Consider the following 15,936-nt stretch of genomic DNA (forward strand, 5'->3'; position numbering starts at 1 on the left):
CATCTTATTATAATTGCATTTATAATACATCTTTTGCAATTATAATATTGTGCTGTTGTATAGTGCCATTAAGCTGATTGCTATATAAAGGCAGAGACTTTTATTTTCATTCTTTTTCAACCAACATGTGCTTTGCTAAATGCCAAATGGCATATTTTGATGAGATTTTTGCCTTCATTGTGAAACACGTGTTTATATGCATTGGAAAATAAAGAGATGGTCAATTAAGGTTGCTTGAAGATGAGTTTTTTATGGGTCCTTTCCATTTTATTCTTCAATTGATATCACCTTATAAAAGCACCCTTTCAATATTAAAGAATGGACAGCAAATTTGAGTCCCTTCACAGATGGACTTCAGCCTATCATCACAAAATTTTCATCTTGACCACTTTAGATGAAAGTTTTCCCCTCTCCACAAAACGTGCTAATTGCCATCATTGGTCCAATATAAAGAGTATATCTAATGCACAATTACCCTGAAATTTGTCTGCCCATCTGTAGAAGACACATTGAATTTCTTGCTCTTCTTCTCTGCTTTTATTTTCGATGTGTTAATTAAGAGGCTTCAGAAAAAGCAGATGGGTAATGTGTGGCTTTCTGGGGTGAAGTCTGGTTCAAGGTGAGTGTTCCAACCATTTTAATACAGCGATCTCTTCTCTTTGTATGGCCAGTCTACCTGGAGTAGAACACTAGCTCAACCTCAATTCAAAAGCAAGTACACTCCGGCTGCCTAACAAGCAGACTCGAGCCGAGACATATAAACCTGGCAGAATTCACAGAAAGAATATTATGTGGAAGAATATTATATCACCTTCATGAATCATAATTTTTGTTTTATAATCATATCATGATATCAGATATTTAAGGCATCAGGGGCAGGGGGTATTCTCCTCTTATGTTCATGATATAAATGAGGACATTCTGAAAATATTTTGATAAGTAAAGGACCTCTAATGAAAAGTAATTCGAATATAAATCAATTTTCTAGTCGTCCTCATTCAACAAAATTATGCAGAGCTCATGTTCGGTACCAAGAAATGATTATTATCAGCATCTTAATCACAGAAAGCTTCTATGATCTCTTTAGACTGTTGTGATTCTTTGCTCATCTTAGGCAATGATCTCTAAAAATGAACATTTAAAAGGAACTTTGGATTATCTTGTTGCATCATTTAAGTCTAAATACTCTTCAGGCATTTGATCACTTGTTAGAAACGACTTTGAAAGAAGACTGATATATTCAAGTACATCAGACGTAAAAGTGAGTGAAACTGAATGAAAGATCCTTTTGAAATGTGAAGTAAGCCCTTGTTATGCTTTGATGTTGTGAAGGATGGCTACTTAATATTTTCTTGTAGTGCCTCTACTACGATTAAACAAAAAAAATGATTATATTGCAAAAATTATTTTAATCTGAAATAAAATAATTTTGCTTTCATTTCTACTATATGTCAAATAATAAGTAACATACAATACAATAAGAAAAATAACTCTATTAGTATCCTTAGACAGCCTGCTTATTTGGACCATGAGGATAGTGCTATATTCTCAGTGTTGCTGTTCACAGCCTGGAGGATTGCAGACACTGTGTCAAGGACAGTTGTGCAGACAGAGTGCCTGCTCTTTGGAAGCTAAACCTTTTCATTGTTTAAGGATAGTAGAGAAGATGTTGAGCTCAATCAAGGTCAGGGCTGGTCTGATTTACCAAGCGACATGGTAGTCAGTGCAACATGGGAGTGACAGTAGGAGGTCTGAGGGGCAGGTATAACAACCTTTATCATATTTACTAGCTAAACTGCACTAAATAAGACAAGCAGAAATCTACATTGGAAGCATTCTTTGAGTATTAAATGCATACAAGCAAGTCAAAAATGTTTTTTTTATTTTTAGTTTGCAATTATCCTTAAGGTATTTCATATTATCAGGTTTCTTATGATGAACTGGCAAAAGATGCAACATTCACAAAGGATATGTCAGCCTATTTCTGCCACAAAAGAAATGGCGAACTTTTAAAAGAAGCCAAAAAAAGAGAACCAGCTTAGTCAGTGTTCATCTTTGTTAAGTGTGGAATTTGGAGTTACATTTTATTAACGTAGTCGTAACAAAAATTATGTATAAACCAGATGTTTATTCGATTTCACCTTCTTGACTTTACTTGTTATATTATGTGGTGAGCATGAGCTAAGTGCTGTTTAGGTTTGATTTCTACCCAACTGTGCGTCAAAATGGAGTTTCTTAGGAGTGATTGCAGGACACGTAATCAGTGGTTAAGCCTCCACACGTTTATATTGATTTCCCCCAGCCCCATCTCCCTCAGTTTAAATCCAAATAATCTACACAAATGTGCAATCATGGAAAATTTGTCTCAGTTGTTTTCAAATGAACCATTGTTAATTTCTGTGAGGTTTTGATGCCATTGTTATGGTGTGATGGTAAAAATTCTGATTTATAATTTGCCCTTCTTCAATACAAAATTTTAAAAACTTGTTTACAATAATGCCTCCTTCATTGCAGTGCTTTGCACTGTTGCCCTGGTTAAGAGCACTGGCTTTTAATAATGATTCTATATATATTTTGACTTTTCCACTTGATAAATAAGTTATTTATTATGATATAATCTATGGTTATGGCAATTTATTCATTGAGAATAGAATAAAAATAATTCTGTTTTTCAAATGAAAACACTTTTTGCCATTGGCTACTGAAAAAAAAATAAAATAAAAAAATAAAAAAAATATATATATATATATATATATATATATATATATATATATATATATATATATATATACATACCACAGTTTTATTGCACAGTTTATAACTGTAAAATATAACTTTCTAAATTTTCTGCACTGATAATAGTAACTTCTTGGCTAAGCTGTTTTCTTCAGCTTTTGCTTATAACAAGAATATTTTTAGATATTGACAAACCTTTATGTTAGCAGCCCATACCTGCTTGGTGCATTGGCATCAGAAAGATGTATATCATTATCTAGATTTGGCCTCACCAGCATTACTGTTCTACCAGCATCAAGCTGGATTGAAAATTCACCGCTTTTGTCTGATTCACAGAGAATCAAGCCTTTCTTTTGAAATCATTGCCTGGTGTCCTGAAAATTCCTTATTCATGTGACATGGCATCTTAAGGCACCATTTTATTCAGAGATGCCCTTAACTGTGTTTCAGTCAGCAGTGTGAAATGCTGGCTTTTATGTTGATATCACACTAACCAAGAACAAGTCTCAAGCTCAGGAATCTTTCTCACACCAAAATGCACAAGGGCACCTGTGTGTTAATTGAACATTTTTCCTCAGAGTGCAGCCTTGGATGAGAATGCACAAAGCTCAGTTACGTTTGTGGAGAAGCATTCCTTCCTCATGAGTGCCTTCCTTTGAGAGTCTGATATATCGAAACTTGAACTGATAGATTGAAGAATGGCATGCCATTGGTGTCTTTATGCGCTCTGTGTGCTTGTCCAGCTCATCTGAAGTGTCTCAGTCATCAGGCTTTGGGCAGGGATGAGTCCTAATAGCTTGACCACAAGGGTCTATCTTCCCTATCGTCTTTCTGAAGGTCTTTTAGTTGGCCCTCTGAGTAGGTTTAATGGAACTCCCACGGCACAAGAGGATTCACATACTAGGGTGAGTGGAAAGGATTTTGTACTGACTAAGAACTGCATGAATACATTGCAGGTCTTACCCGCTCCTTTAGGTTAATGTGGAATTTGAATGCTGTAATGAGGCCGTTTTATTTATTTGTGTTCGGCATGTCTTAGCAGTACTCTTAAGAGGAGAGATAGCGGTAGACTAATCTACGTCTTTCTTCAGTAAAGTGGAAACCTACAAAACCAGTAATGTATTCTTCATTGACTGCTTCTTGCTTTTGCATTACTTGGCAACACCATCATTATAATAGGAGGATTCCAGAATGCACACAGTAAAATTGGCCATTCAAGCTGCCCTCATGAGTTAGTGAAGAAGAGAGGTTAGCTCTTGATGGCTCTAATATCTCTCTCTCTCTCTCTCTCTCTCTCTCTCTCTCTCACACACACACACACACACACACACACACACACACATACATACATACATGCATATATAAATACATACAAATAGATAAAAGAGATATTAGTGCTAAAATGGGAATTATTTTGCAAGAGTTTTTAGACAGGTGGAATGAAAACAAATTTACTATAATAACTAACAACTCTGGTTAAGTGGAAACACCAGTGTTTAGATTTACATTTTATACAATATTTGGTTAAGTGTGATATCAGACGTTTTATCTGTGTCATAAGACCTCCAGGTGACCCTTTAGATTACCTCCCTTAAAGGTGGCACATCTATAAAATAATTCCTATGATTAAAAATGTTAATCAAAAATTATATATCTAAAAATACCCCCCAAAAAGAACTTAAATGTTTTCATTTTTATTTAATTGTTTGTAATGCCGTGTTGGATGGCAGCTGGCTGAAGGGGGTGCAAGTAAATGGCATCTTGGCATCAGAAGTACCACAGGCCTAATTAATTCCCTGAGATGGCACATGATTATTTTACATTATTATGAATAGAACAAGTCAGACGTCCGTTTGATTTCTGTATAAGAAAGTTAAACTAAGGACAAGGCTTTTCATGCTTTCCAGCACATATTATATATTATTGTATTAATTGTATAATAACGTTTATAAGTCATATTAGTATAACAAACACTTCATAAACACTTCTAATAGCTGATGGTTTAAATGCAAATTAATGTTAAAGTTCGACGCACGCGACTACACTAGCTAGACGAGACTACAACTACTTTGACCTCGGATGTCAATACTTGCCTCGTGGTATCTTAAGTAAACTGTTTTCTCCTAAAATATCATGCTACAGCTGCCATTTTGACTGTAAAGCTCTTAGCAACCAAACGATTTCTTAACCATCATATTATCCAAATGAACTACTGTAAACATATACCTCCTAAAAGATGATCAGCTATAACTGGATTAATGCATATTAATCACTTTAATAGCCATCCACAGGTTAAAAGAAGTCCAGAAACTTCAGGTTTGGTGATCTTGTGCGGTGCATGCAGCTAAAAGCCCGAACAGGAGGCGACCGTGTTTGCTCTCATGACCAATTTATTGTCGATGAACATATGGCCAATATTTTGCCTCACGTCATTGCGGGGGGGAAAACAAACATGGTGCAGTGTTAGCGAGGCAGCTACAGCAGAGCCACTTGGCCAGCTATGCAAACGCACTTGGACAATAAGAGTAGAGCAGCACTTGCTGGCCGGGGTATAAAAAGCACATCAGGCTTATCGAGGCGTGTGCACTCCTGACTTCCATTTGGAGATATTTCATTAACGGCGTAGTGTCTTAACTCTGGCTACACCACTCTCCCGTAAGCCACCAGGTGAGCACTTTTACCTTTATCACTCAGCCTCTCTATGGGGTGATCATTCTCTCTCTCTCTCTCTCTCTCTCTCTCTCTCTCTCTCTCACACACACACACACACACACACACACACACACACACACACACACACCCTATCTCTGATGGTAGTATCTTCAAAGGTTTGTGTTGCATATTAGAGAAGATACACTGTCCTATGAGTGTATTTATTACACTCTTAGAATGTGTGGATTCTTCGATTTCTGGTCCTCACTGTATGTTTAATGAGTTTACTTTGAAAGATTAAGTGTCGAACCCAATACCAATCTATATCTGACAGAGTTCCCATCCTAATCCAGTTATCCAAAATTATCCAGAACCCTTTATTTGGATTATCCAGTGATCCCTTAAAACAGCAAAGTGGGCATGCAGATCCACAATAAAACCTAGTAACAGTAGTAGTAGGAGTAGTAGTGGGAGTAGTAGTATTTATAGAAAAAGAAGGACCACTTTACTCAGGAAAATGCTCAATTCTGTCAGTAGAGTTCGCTGGAGTATCAGAGATGAGGAAACCGAGCCACAGTGAAAACACTGCTACTGTTCTCTCCGTCTTTGAGAAAGAACTGCCAGATGCTTCTTCCCGTGTACTGATGTGAGTAAAAATGGGTATGTGCTTTTTCTACTTGGATGGTTCCTAGCTGAGAAACCCACGACGAAAACAAGCATGTTATTAGAAATCCCCACGTGCACGATTCAAGCATCACTTGGTAAAAAAAAAAAAAAAAAGAAAGAAATTCTGTAATTAATTTCAAACAGACTCGAAGGCATTCCCTTCAGGCATTAGGATATTGAAAACATGAGTGATTAAAATGATAATCCTTAAACCAATTTGTTTCGGGTGCCGCGATAAAGGTGCCGAAAAAGGCGAATTTATCGCCGGAAAATTCACCGTTACAAATAAACTAGTAGTTGAACAAATAATAGGCATCTCCCCGGGCCACGGGCACTGAGCTAATCTCTTTGCGACACGTTTAATCAGTAGACGGTTTCAGTCGAATAAAAGCCCGACGTCTGTAGCCAAAAGGTGCATAGATTTCATGAATCAAACAGCAGTAAAAAAAATGCTTTACGCTACGGGGCGTTTTCTTGGGGCGATTGCTTAAATCCACACTCCAGCGGGCTTAGAGCAGCATTCGGCACTTCATGGCCTTTTAATCAGAGGAAGGCACACGCAATCGCCCTTGTCAGTTTACACATTTGTCATGAGCACCTAAAGGGAAAACGAGGTTATATTATCAAAGCCTAAATACTCGCCCGAGGCATGGGAACACACTGAAATTCAGCGATTAAAGCCGGAAAAAATGATCAACCTCATTACAGACTTCACAATTCCCCCAGGCGTCCTGACTGCATGCAGTCTGAGATTTACTTTTTAATCACATATATGAAAGATATATAAATTCTTCGGACAATTTTATTGTCGCGATAATTAATTACTGAGTAACCTCCCCTCCAATGCTATTTGTTCTCATTGTGTCGCATTTTATTCACGCCATGGCCGATTCATTCCACTAATAGGCCTATAGGTATTCCCTGCTAAATGAAGCTTAGTAGGCCTATCGGTTTTTTTTCATTCACAAGCTAGGCTATTGTATTTAGGAAATCCAGCTGATTTAGACTTCTCGAGTTTAAAAAACAAAAATACTTGAATTTTTACTTGACTAAAAATGATAACCCCAAGATGGCTGGTAAAATTTTGTGAATGGAAAAAAACAAGTTCGTACTAAAAAAAACTTTTCAACTTCCTCATTGAGAAATGATGCTTTCTCCTTTTGAAGTTGCTCCATTGTTTTTGTTTTGGCTTTCAAATGGACTGTTGATGTATTTCCAATCGGGCGCCAGACGATTAAGAAGATTTGTTTGCATTTTGGCTCCAAGAAAGTGATGCTGTTCGGACTGATCTCTCTCTCTCTCTCTCTCTCTCTCTCTCTCACACACACACACACACACACACACACACACACACACACACACACTTACACACACGCACGCACACGCATGCACGTGGACACAAGAATGAGCTGAAGTATTTTATTGTTATTATTTTAAAAAATGTTGTAAATAATATAATACAAAAAATGTTTATTGACTTTTTTTTAAAGCACAAGCATATTGTTCATGTTATTCATCAATTTTATTGTAACAATAATGGTGCTACCATTATTATTAATAAAACCAAAAATATAACACTACTACTTCTACTATTACTACGACTACTATAAATAATAATAATAATAATAATAATAATAATAATAATAATAATAACATTATTAATATTATTGTTATTGTTAGTATTATTACTATTGTTGTAAAAGCAGTGGGAAAGCTTTCAACAGCAACAATTATGATCTATTATTTATATTATACACAGACTTTTCTTTCCCCTGTTTCTTGTTCATTGTTCTCTTCTGTTTGCTTGGAGAGGAGAACAGCAGAGCAGTGTATGGAGAGCGCGCTGATGTAAACATTGTTGAAAGCCACTCGTCAGAGTCGAGCAAGTCAGCTAAATTGCGGCGTGCTTTGCGGAAGTGCGTTTCCCAGAGCTATACCTGTAAATGTAAACAGGTAAACACGAGGCATGGCTCTTGAAGTGAAGTATGGCCACTTAGCCTGTGCACATTTACTTCTACTTGCCGAACTCCTCCTCGCTTGAGTTGTTCAAATAAGTGAGTGGCCGCACCCCGCGCACGAGCGCTGCTTCCGTCATCCGTTAGAGCACACAGTGTGAGTGACGCAAGACTGACTTTAGGCTACCGAAATAATCTGCTGTTTGTCACAAATGCATCTAATCTACTGTATCCCGGACCAACCTCATGAAATCATTACAGAGAAATGTACTGTTCTGTAAGTGTTTTGTTTCCGTGAAGTTTATTGTGAGCAGGGTTACTTTCTACGCACGAGCTTATTTTCATACTGAGCACGGTGCGTGTGTAAGCCTGTGTGCTTTTATTCCGGTCACAGTGCTGAGAATGACCTTGCGAAAGCGCTTAGTGTTCGACTTTGCTCCAGGCCCGGCCAGTTCAATGCTGCCATTGTCCTGCATATGTCGCTGCATGATTAATTCCAAGCAAAACTCTGGTGAAGCATTTACATTTCAGGTAACTGATTGTAGGGCGAACAGAATAAGCTAGAAATGGTATGCATATTGGAGCATGTCCTGTGAAATGTCACATCTCTAATATTTTACACTAGCTATTTAGTTATCTATATATCTATTGAGATATTAATTAAACAATTACATTTGTAATTCAGTCATTTTAATCAAATATAATTGAGGACAACGACAGTAACAACAACAATAATTATTATTATTATAAATATTATTATTTTTGTTATTATTAGTATTATTATTGCAATTTATTCATCAACCGTGCGTTTATATACTTGTCTGGAAAGAGAGAGAGAGAGAGAGAGAGAGAGAGAGAGAGAGAGGGAAAAATGAAGGACTTTCTTTAATATCGCGAAAGGGCTCAGAAATGAATGAAGAGATAGTTCACTGAATGCAGTTGAATGCCATGACAACTAGGAACAACCTCAGATTTATTCCAAACAGTTAGAATGTATTGTACACGGGCGTCAATCATCTATTATTTTGGCCCTTAAATTAAATGCAAAAACTGCGGCCGGACAAAGGCTTCCAACAGGAGCCGGACATTTGTCTACATTTCGTCCATTGTCTGCAGCTTAGCAATCGGTTTGTATTTGTGTTTGCCCGGGTTCGACCACCCAGGATGAGCAGAGAACTGGCTCAAAACGTGCAACATTGTCACCCACATCACATACGAGATAGGAGGCACACAAGCAAAAAGAAAAGAGAGACGGGAGGGGTAAAGACCGAGAGGAAAAGACACTGATCAACAATAATGCTTTGCTTTTCTGTAAGCTAGGGCAACGAAAAGAACCAGTAAGAGTGAAGCCTAATAAAGAGAAGAAAAAGAACGAGGAATAATTCGCTAGTTCTGTATTTGCGTTGAGGAGGAGAATGCAAAGAGAAAGTGGTATAGTAAGAAAGAAAAATATATTTCCATATATACATATACACATATACATATACATACGTATGTATACGTATGTGTGTGTGTGTATATATATATATATATATATATATGATTGCCGTAGAGAGATTTTCGATTGCAAACAGAATTTAATAAGAATTCGGAATAATTTAATTGAGATAATAATTCACTAAAGATTCTGACACGTTAAACAACCACTGTCAATAATAATAATAATAATAATAATAATACAATTATTATTATTATTATTATTAATAATAATAATAATAATAATAATAATAACAATGCATGTCTAAAGAGTTTCAGATTCACTGGTATTTGATGACTTAATCATGTCTAGTGAAAGCTCCTCATCCTAATCCTAAACTAAAATATTGACCTAGAAGGTTTACATAAATTATCTTTTTGCCAGCTAAGTCGATCTCAAATAGTTTGAATATTGAAATAAACGGCAATTTATATGTGAAATATTGGGTATAAAAAAATAAAGCTTTAATGTTGAGTTGTTCCGAATAATAATAATATATATATATATATATATATATATATATATATATATATATATATATATATATATATATATATATATATATATGAATTTTTTCTCAAACTTTTTTTTTTTTTTTTTCACGGATGCTTTGCTAAAGCGCACTTTCAAGTTGCTCTGCGCCGTGTATAAAGCTACTTGGAGGTCCTTTGTATGTAAATAGGGTGTAAAAAGGCCCTCCCCATCTTTGTAATTAATTGACACGTTATACCACTCATCATGTTGTGAAGCACCAATGGTATAGGCTCGGATCTCCCCAAAACCCACAATTTCACATCGGCAAACACTGTCTTCATCCACTTGACTCCCAAGACCCGCCCACACGTGGCCAACCTTTTGCGTTTTTAATGCTTTTTCACTGCAGGTTCATGTGTTGAGACCAACCTTATATGGACTGATCAGTCCGGTAATGGCTTATTTCCCCCTAACACCCAGCCGTAGCGCGAGATCCATGAAGCAGCGATAGTTCTTCACTCTCTGTGGCGCTCTTCCTGGACTTACAGAACTGATTCATCCGCTACTTTTTTTTTTTTTTCCCAAGCAATGCTTATCGACCGAGCCCCATGAGTCGCCTTCACTGTGCTTCGTGCTGATTCTCTGCATTGATTCTCCTCTTTCGCCAAACCCTCGCTTGTGCATTTGTGATTCTTTCCCTTTAAACAGCGGATTTTCAAAGTGGTGCAGCAACTTTCCGGCATAAACTGCATCCGCCGTCCCAGAACATGTCGCTGACCAACACAAAGACGGGTTTTTCGGTGAAAGACATTTTGGACCTCCCTGACACAAACGATGAGGAAGGATCTATCACTGGCACTGAGGAGGATACGGAAGGCTCGGAGACGACTAAAACACCTGGCGTGCTGGTCCAAAGCCCGATAGAGAATGTCCAAAACCTGCCTTTAAAGAACCCTTTTTACGATAACACTGACAATCCCTACACCAGGTGGCTTGCAACTACCGACACCATTCAGTACTCATGTAAGTACCGCTCAAGAAGCCCAACTTAATTCCCTTCACCAGCTTTAATAGTCCTTTTTTTAAAAAAAATGGTAGTATTTAATATACATTTGAACGCAATACCAAATAGTATCTTTTTTAATTTTTGGTAAGATTCTTAAATCTTGCATGTTGTTTTGGCTGCCAGTCCATACTGCTGCACCTGTCTTCATGCGTCACTCTGCTGTTCCAATGTGCTGCAAAGTGGCTTTCATTTGAGCAGTTATGTATCCCATATTTCTCCACAATTGCAGCAGTGACTAAAAAAATGCTTTGGTTACTTTGATAGATTCATTTTGTATATATCATGTATCCATTTTATTAGTGAACGAGTGCACAAAAACTTTATCTTTCTAATGACTCGGACAGTAGAGTTCTTTTCGAACACCTTTATATCGCAAGAAATTGTCTCATGGAGCAAAACATCTGATGGAGCAAAATGTTGCTATAAGTATTGCTGTTAATTATTGGTGGTGATTAATTCATGTATGAATAGTGCTGTTTTTGGTTTGCGCTAAAATGTGTTCTAATATCTTGAGCAATCTTTGGTTAAATGCAACGCCTTATCTAAATTGTTATAGTGACCCTTTAATATTTCTACGCAGTGCATGGTCTATCTGCGACCTCTCAGGACTCGTCCGCTAAATCTCCCGAGCCGTCGGCAGACGAGTCACCCGACAACGACAAGGAAACTTCGAGTAGCGGCAGCGACTCCGGTAAGAAGCGCAAGCGGCGAGTGCTGTTTTCCAAAGCGCAGACGTACGAGCTGGAGCGGCGTTTCCGACAACAGCGTTACCTCTCAGCCCCGGAACGGGAGCACCTGGCCAGCCTGATCCGTCTCACGCCCACTCAAGTAAAGATCTGGTTTCAGAACCATCGCTACAAGATGAAGCGAGCCCGCGCGGAGAAAGGTATGGAAGTGAGCCACCTCCCTTCCCCGCGGCGCGTGGCCGTGCCCGTGTTAGTCAGGGACGGTAAACCGTGCCACGCGCTAAAAACTCAGGACCTGGCGGCTACGTTTCAGGCGGGCATCCCGTTCTCTGCCTACAGCGCCCAGTCTCTGCAGCACATGCAGTATAACGCGCATTACAGCGCCGCCGCAACACCGCACTTCCCCACGGCGCACTTGGTGCAAACGCAACAGTGGACCTGGTGAAGCCGTAGTGACTTTTTGGTGTTGCGAGGGCTGCGTTTCAAAGATCTCGTTAGAGAGTTGTTGTTTTTTTTTATTTTCCAACGAAAATAAAAAGAAAAGACTGGTTTTCGCAGCTCGATCCCATTCTCGCCGTTTCATTTTCGGGGCTGATGTGTGCGCCGTGTTTACATTTGTTTTCGTTCAGAAAACCGGATCCAGCCCTTTTCTCCCAGATCCGAGAATGTTGAAGCTCTTGTGAAATTTTGTAAAACAAACAAACAAACAAACAAACAATATTATTGTGTGTTGTAGAAATGTTTTCCTTTTTTGTCCTTTCGTGTTCTAAGCACGTACAAGACCACTTTATAATTATAGAAAATTTTATTTCTAGCTTTTACGATGGACCGAATATATTTATGGCCATGAATAAAACATTGGCAACTTTTAGCTTATTTTATTTGGTTTCTTTCCTTTGTAAATATCTGTGGTGATTGTATGCGATGCAGATATATTTGGGCGCTCACTTAGTTATGAGGATATAGATATATTCCCTGGAAGGTGGAAAAATTGAACAACAGTTATCGATACATATCTCTATCAAATGTTGACAGCCGCTGCAAAGAGCGTTGATTAAAAATATAGGCTACTCCGTTTTTTTTTTTTTATAAGACTTTTAATAAAATCCTGTGTTTCAGAAATTTCGCTTTGGATTGCGTTTGGTTTTTAAGGGAATCACGGACTGGATTCATTGCATATTATTTTAGTTTCATCATGATTTTCATAGAGGGACTCCTTCAAGAACGAAAAAGATCATACTTGCCTTTTTATGGATTTTTTTTTTTTAGAAAGACTTCTTTCGAACAAAGTCGCATGGGTATGTATAAATTTGTTCCGCTCTGCTTTCAGAAAGGGCATTAATTGCCTCCATTTTCTGAATTTATATGTATAGTCACTTCATCAATAAGAAGGCTAAAGTCACTTGTGAAATGGGGTAAAAAATCCACTTACTTAATATAAGAGGGCTTCAGCCCGTCAAGCAGCCTTTCATCCGCTAGATCTCTTCTGTTCTGTGCGGTACTCCACAACTCGAGCGCTGAAATGGCACATTTTACAAGAAAAATAAATAATGCTTGAGTTACTTTCTTCTGTTACGCTTTTAAAGCTTTCTACTGAAGCAATGAAATCGCTTTAGATCACTACTACAGTGTGGATTGTGCTGTTAGCTAAGTAGTATTGCATGTTTGATATGCACTATGTCCAATATTAAATCCATATGAATGCATAAGATAAAGCTTTGTGAATGTTTTCAAAAAAACAAACAAACAAACAAAACCCCCCCGCATTTTTTTAAAATCAGTTTAAAACTACCTATAACGTAAATAATTATTGCCCAAAATAAGATCTCTCTCCGCGCCGGGGATTATTGTCTAGTTCAATGTCTAGGGAGATATTGTACACCCAATAGAAAAATCTTTCTTGGCTTGTTTTCCACGCAAATAACAACAGATGTTAGATCGCCCCCATTATCATTAAACAAACTCGTGGATTGACACAGGGTGCTAATTATTTACAGAAGTCCGTGTCATGGGACCAGGCCTTTTACCCCAACGAAGGGATTCTGAGAGCACCAAGTTTTATTGTGCGCTAAATCGCCAGACTTGTTGATATAACATGCGTTTTTATCGAGAAAAAAAACCTTTAAACGCATCGAGATTTTTTTGACCGCTAACTAATAATTAAATGGTGGTCTATATTATGTGCTGTATTGTTGTTAAAATATGATTCGCACATAATTCTGTATTTCATAATAAAATTTGTGTGCGGTGCATGTTTACAAAGGATTTGAAAAATATCTCAAACAAAATCAAATATATTACTAGTGCATGCAGTTGTTTGCTGGGTTTGCTTATTTTACCAAGCAAAATTTCTAGCCAAAAGATGCACCAATTTATAATCTGTTTAATGCATTGAATTAGTACATAGCGTTTGCTTTAAAAAATTTTTTTTTTACAAGTAAACAAGTAAATATAGTCTAACACAAATTATAGCCCCAAATTATCTATTAATGTGTAAAGTATTGCTAGATATAGTCTTGCTGATCTAATAGACAGAGTGACCCAAAGTGACAGAGCAGTCTATCGTTACACAATATACTGTACACGACCGAAAAAAAGCACAAAGGCTTGGGGTCGGTTGTTATGGATGTTAGAGGCGTGCATTTTAACAGGGGGAGTGTATTCTTTGTTGGAGTGTGTGTGTGTGTGTGTGTGTGTGTGTGTGTGTGTGTGTGGAGTTTCTTGGTACTATTCAGTCCCTTTATGTCGGGCAGTACATCCCGAATCAGGGAGATACATCCTTGTTTCTTTTTTTGTTAGCCTGTCTGTTGGTGCCATTGTGGTCCTTGTTGTACACGTTTTCTTCCATATGGACAGCTGGGCCCGCGAGCAGAGAAAGGGATCCTTCACAAAACCCAAATTGTGTCCGGCTTTCAAACACAGCATTGTTGTCTCTCAAAGAAAAACGAATTAAAAATTCGTGCTATATCTATTCGGGAAAGAGGCAAAGCTATTCACAGATAACAGGGAGTCCTTCTTCCTTGATATAGCACTGCTAACAACAGTTCTCTCATTCCCTTTAGCCTCTCCGGCCTCTCTTCTGCCTGGTGAAAGAGCACGATTATTGTCTGTTCTGCAAAGTCTTGGGGTGATACTCCTGCAAAACTATTTAACACTCTAAACGTAATGCGTTTTTATGTCTTGCATTTAGTCTCGTAATATCACTGGTGTTTTCTGAACTTTCTGCCACTATGAATAGAATTTTTTTGTATATCTAGGAGACTGGAATTTAAATATTATGCCAGTTTATATCCGATACTATGCCAAGCCCTTGGCACAGAAATATTTTCGATAACAAAGACACAAAAACAAACACTATTGAAAAAAAAATGGAAAGAAATGACGAAAATAGGTCGTTTGCCAGCAGCTACTGATTTAAGTGGTAAATACGTGATTATATTGCACTGCTCTTTATTTATACATAGTGTTTAATTTCCTTTATTTTTTTTGAGCCATCAGGGAAAGTCACTACCGAAAATGTCTATTGACAGATCTTGACATTTGTATTGCATCTTCATTAAAAGAACACTGAAACGTTTTGCATGTAAGGCATTTGAAATATATCACTATATATTTGTTTATGTATTCATAAGAAGCTCAAAGTGTGATTTGTGTCAAAACCAACATTAACCATAATGCAGAGCGCGTTCACCACATCAGACCACCGTGATGGAAAAATAATCCAGCTCCGTGTCATCGCTTTAGAAACACTGTATTTATCTGAAATTGGTTTCAGTTACAGAGTCTCCAGAAAAACTTTGCAAAAATACAAAAACGAAAATACAACGGCGCGCTGTATACCCTATGGATAATACCATTTCATGCCTCAAAAATATTTTTTTTTCAGGAAATGAGTTCATTGGTTCTCGGTAATCGCGAGCGTTTGAACGGCAACATAAATCATTTTTATCGCGCACATCTCCAAATAACGAGCGTTCTCAGTGCCATAATAAGAGGGACTTTTATTTAAAGGAAGTAATCTACTATTTTATTGCCTTTCCGAAGATCCAGATTACATTGACCCCCACTGACACAAAACAGATATTGAACAATTTCATACACGGGATAATGAACATTACCATATGGACAACCACGAGATGGCGACAGAGTCCTTCACAATGAAACCTCTCAGTCAAGCGCCTAATAAGTCAGTCAGAGTCCAGCGCGCTGCGTTACACAGATTAA

The 15,936-nt window shown here is 37.7% G+C and overlaps 1 protein-coding gene across 3 annotated transcripts; it reads left to right on the forward strand.

Annotated features, from left to right (window-relative positions):
* Nucleotides 1–5,218: 5,218 nt before the first annotated feature.
* Nucleotides 5,219–13,781, forward strand: nkx2.2a (NK2 homeobox 2a). 3 transcript variants are annotated; one of them, XM_046856048.1, is made up of 3 exons: nucleotides 5,219–5,403; nucleotides 10,669–10,983; nucleotides 11,607–13,781. In XM_046856048.1, the coding sequence occupies exons 2-3, from the start codon at nucleotides 10,728–10,730 to the stop codon at nucleotides 12,155–12,157; spliced, it is 807 nt and encodes a 268-aa protein (XP_046712004.1). In that variant the 5' UTR covers nucleotides 5,219–5,403; nucleotides 10,669–10,727; the 3' UTR covers nucleotides 12,158–13,781. The 3 variants fall into 3 exon arrangements, with proteins under 3 accessions (XP_046712004.1, XP_046712003.1, XP_046712002.1); XM_046856047.1 differs by lacking the exon at nucleotides 5,219–5,403 and adding an exon at nucleotides 5,926–6,034; XM_046856046.1 differs by lacking the exon at nucleotides 5,219–5,403 and adding an exon at nucleotides 6,022–6,048.
* Nucleotides 13,782–15,936: the final 2,155 nt, after the last annotated feature.

Source organism: Silurus meridionalis, chromosome 8, assembly GCF_014805685.1.
Source record: "Silurus meridionalis isolate SWU-2019-XX chromosome 8, ASM1480568v1, whole genome shotgun sequence".
Taxonomy (NCBI): Eukaryota; Metazoa; Chordata; class Actinopteri; order Siluriformes; family Siluridae; genus Silurus; species Silurus meridionalis.

Bases quoted from the DNA above. Each gene is read 5' to 3' on its own strand.
- nkx2.2a (XM_046856046.1), top strand. The intron at 10,984-11,606 runs GTAAGTACCGCT...ATTTCTACGCAG, and splicing joins CGACACCATTCAGTACTCAT to TGCATGGTCTATCTGCGACC.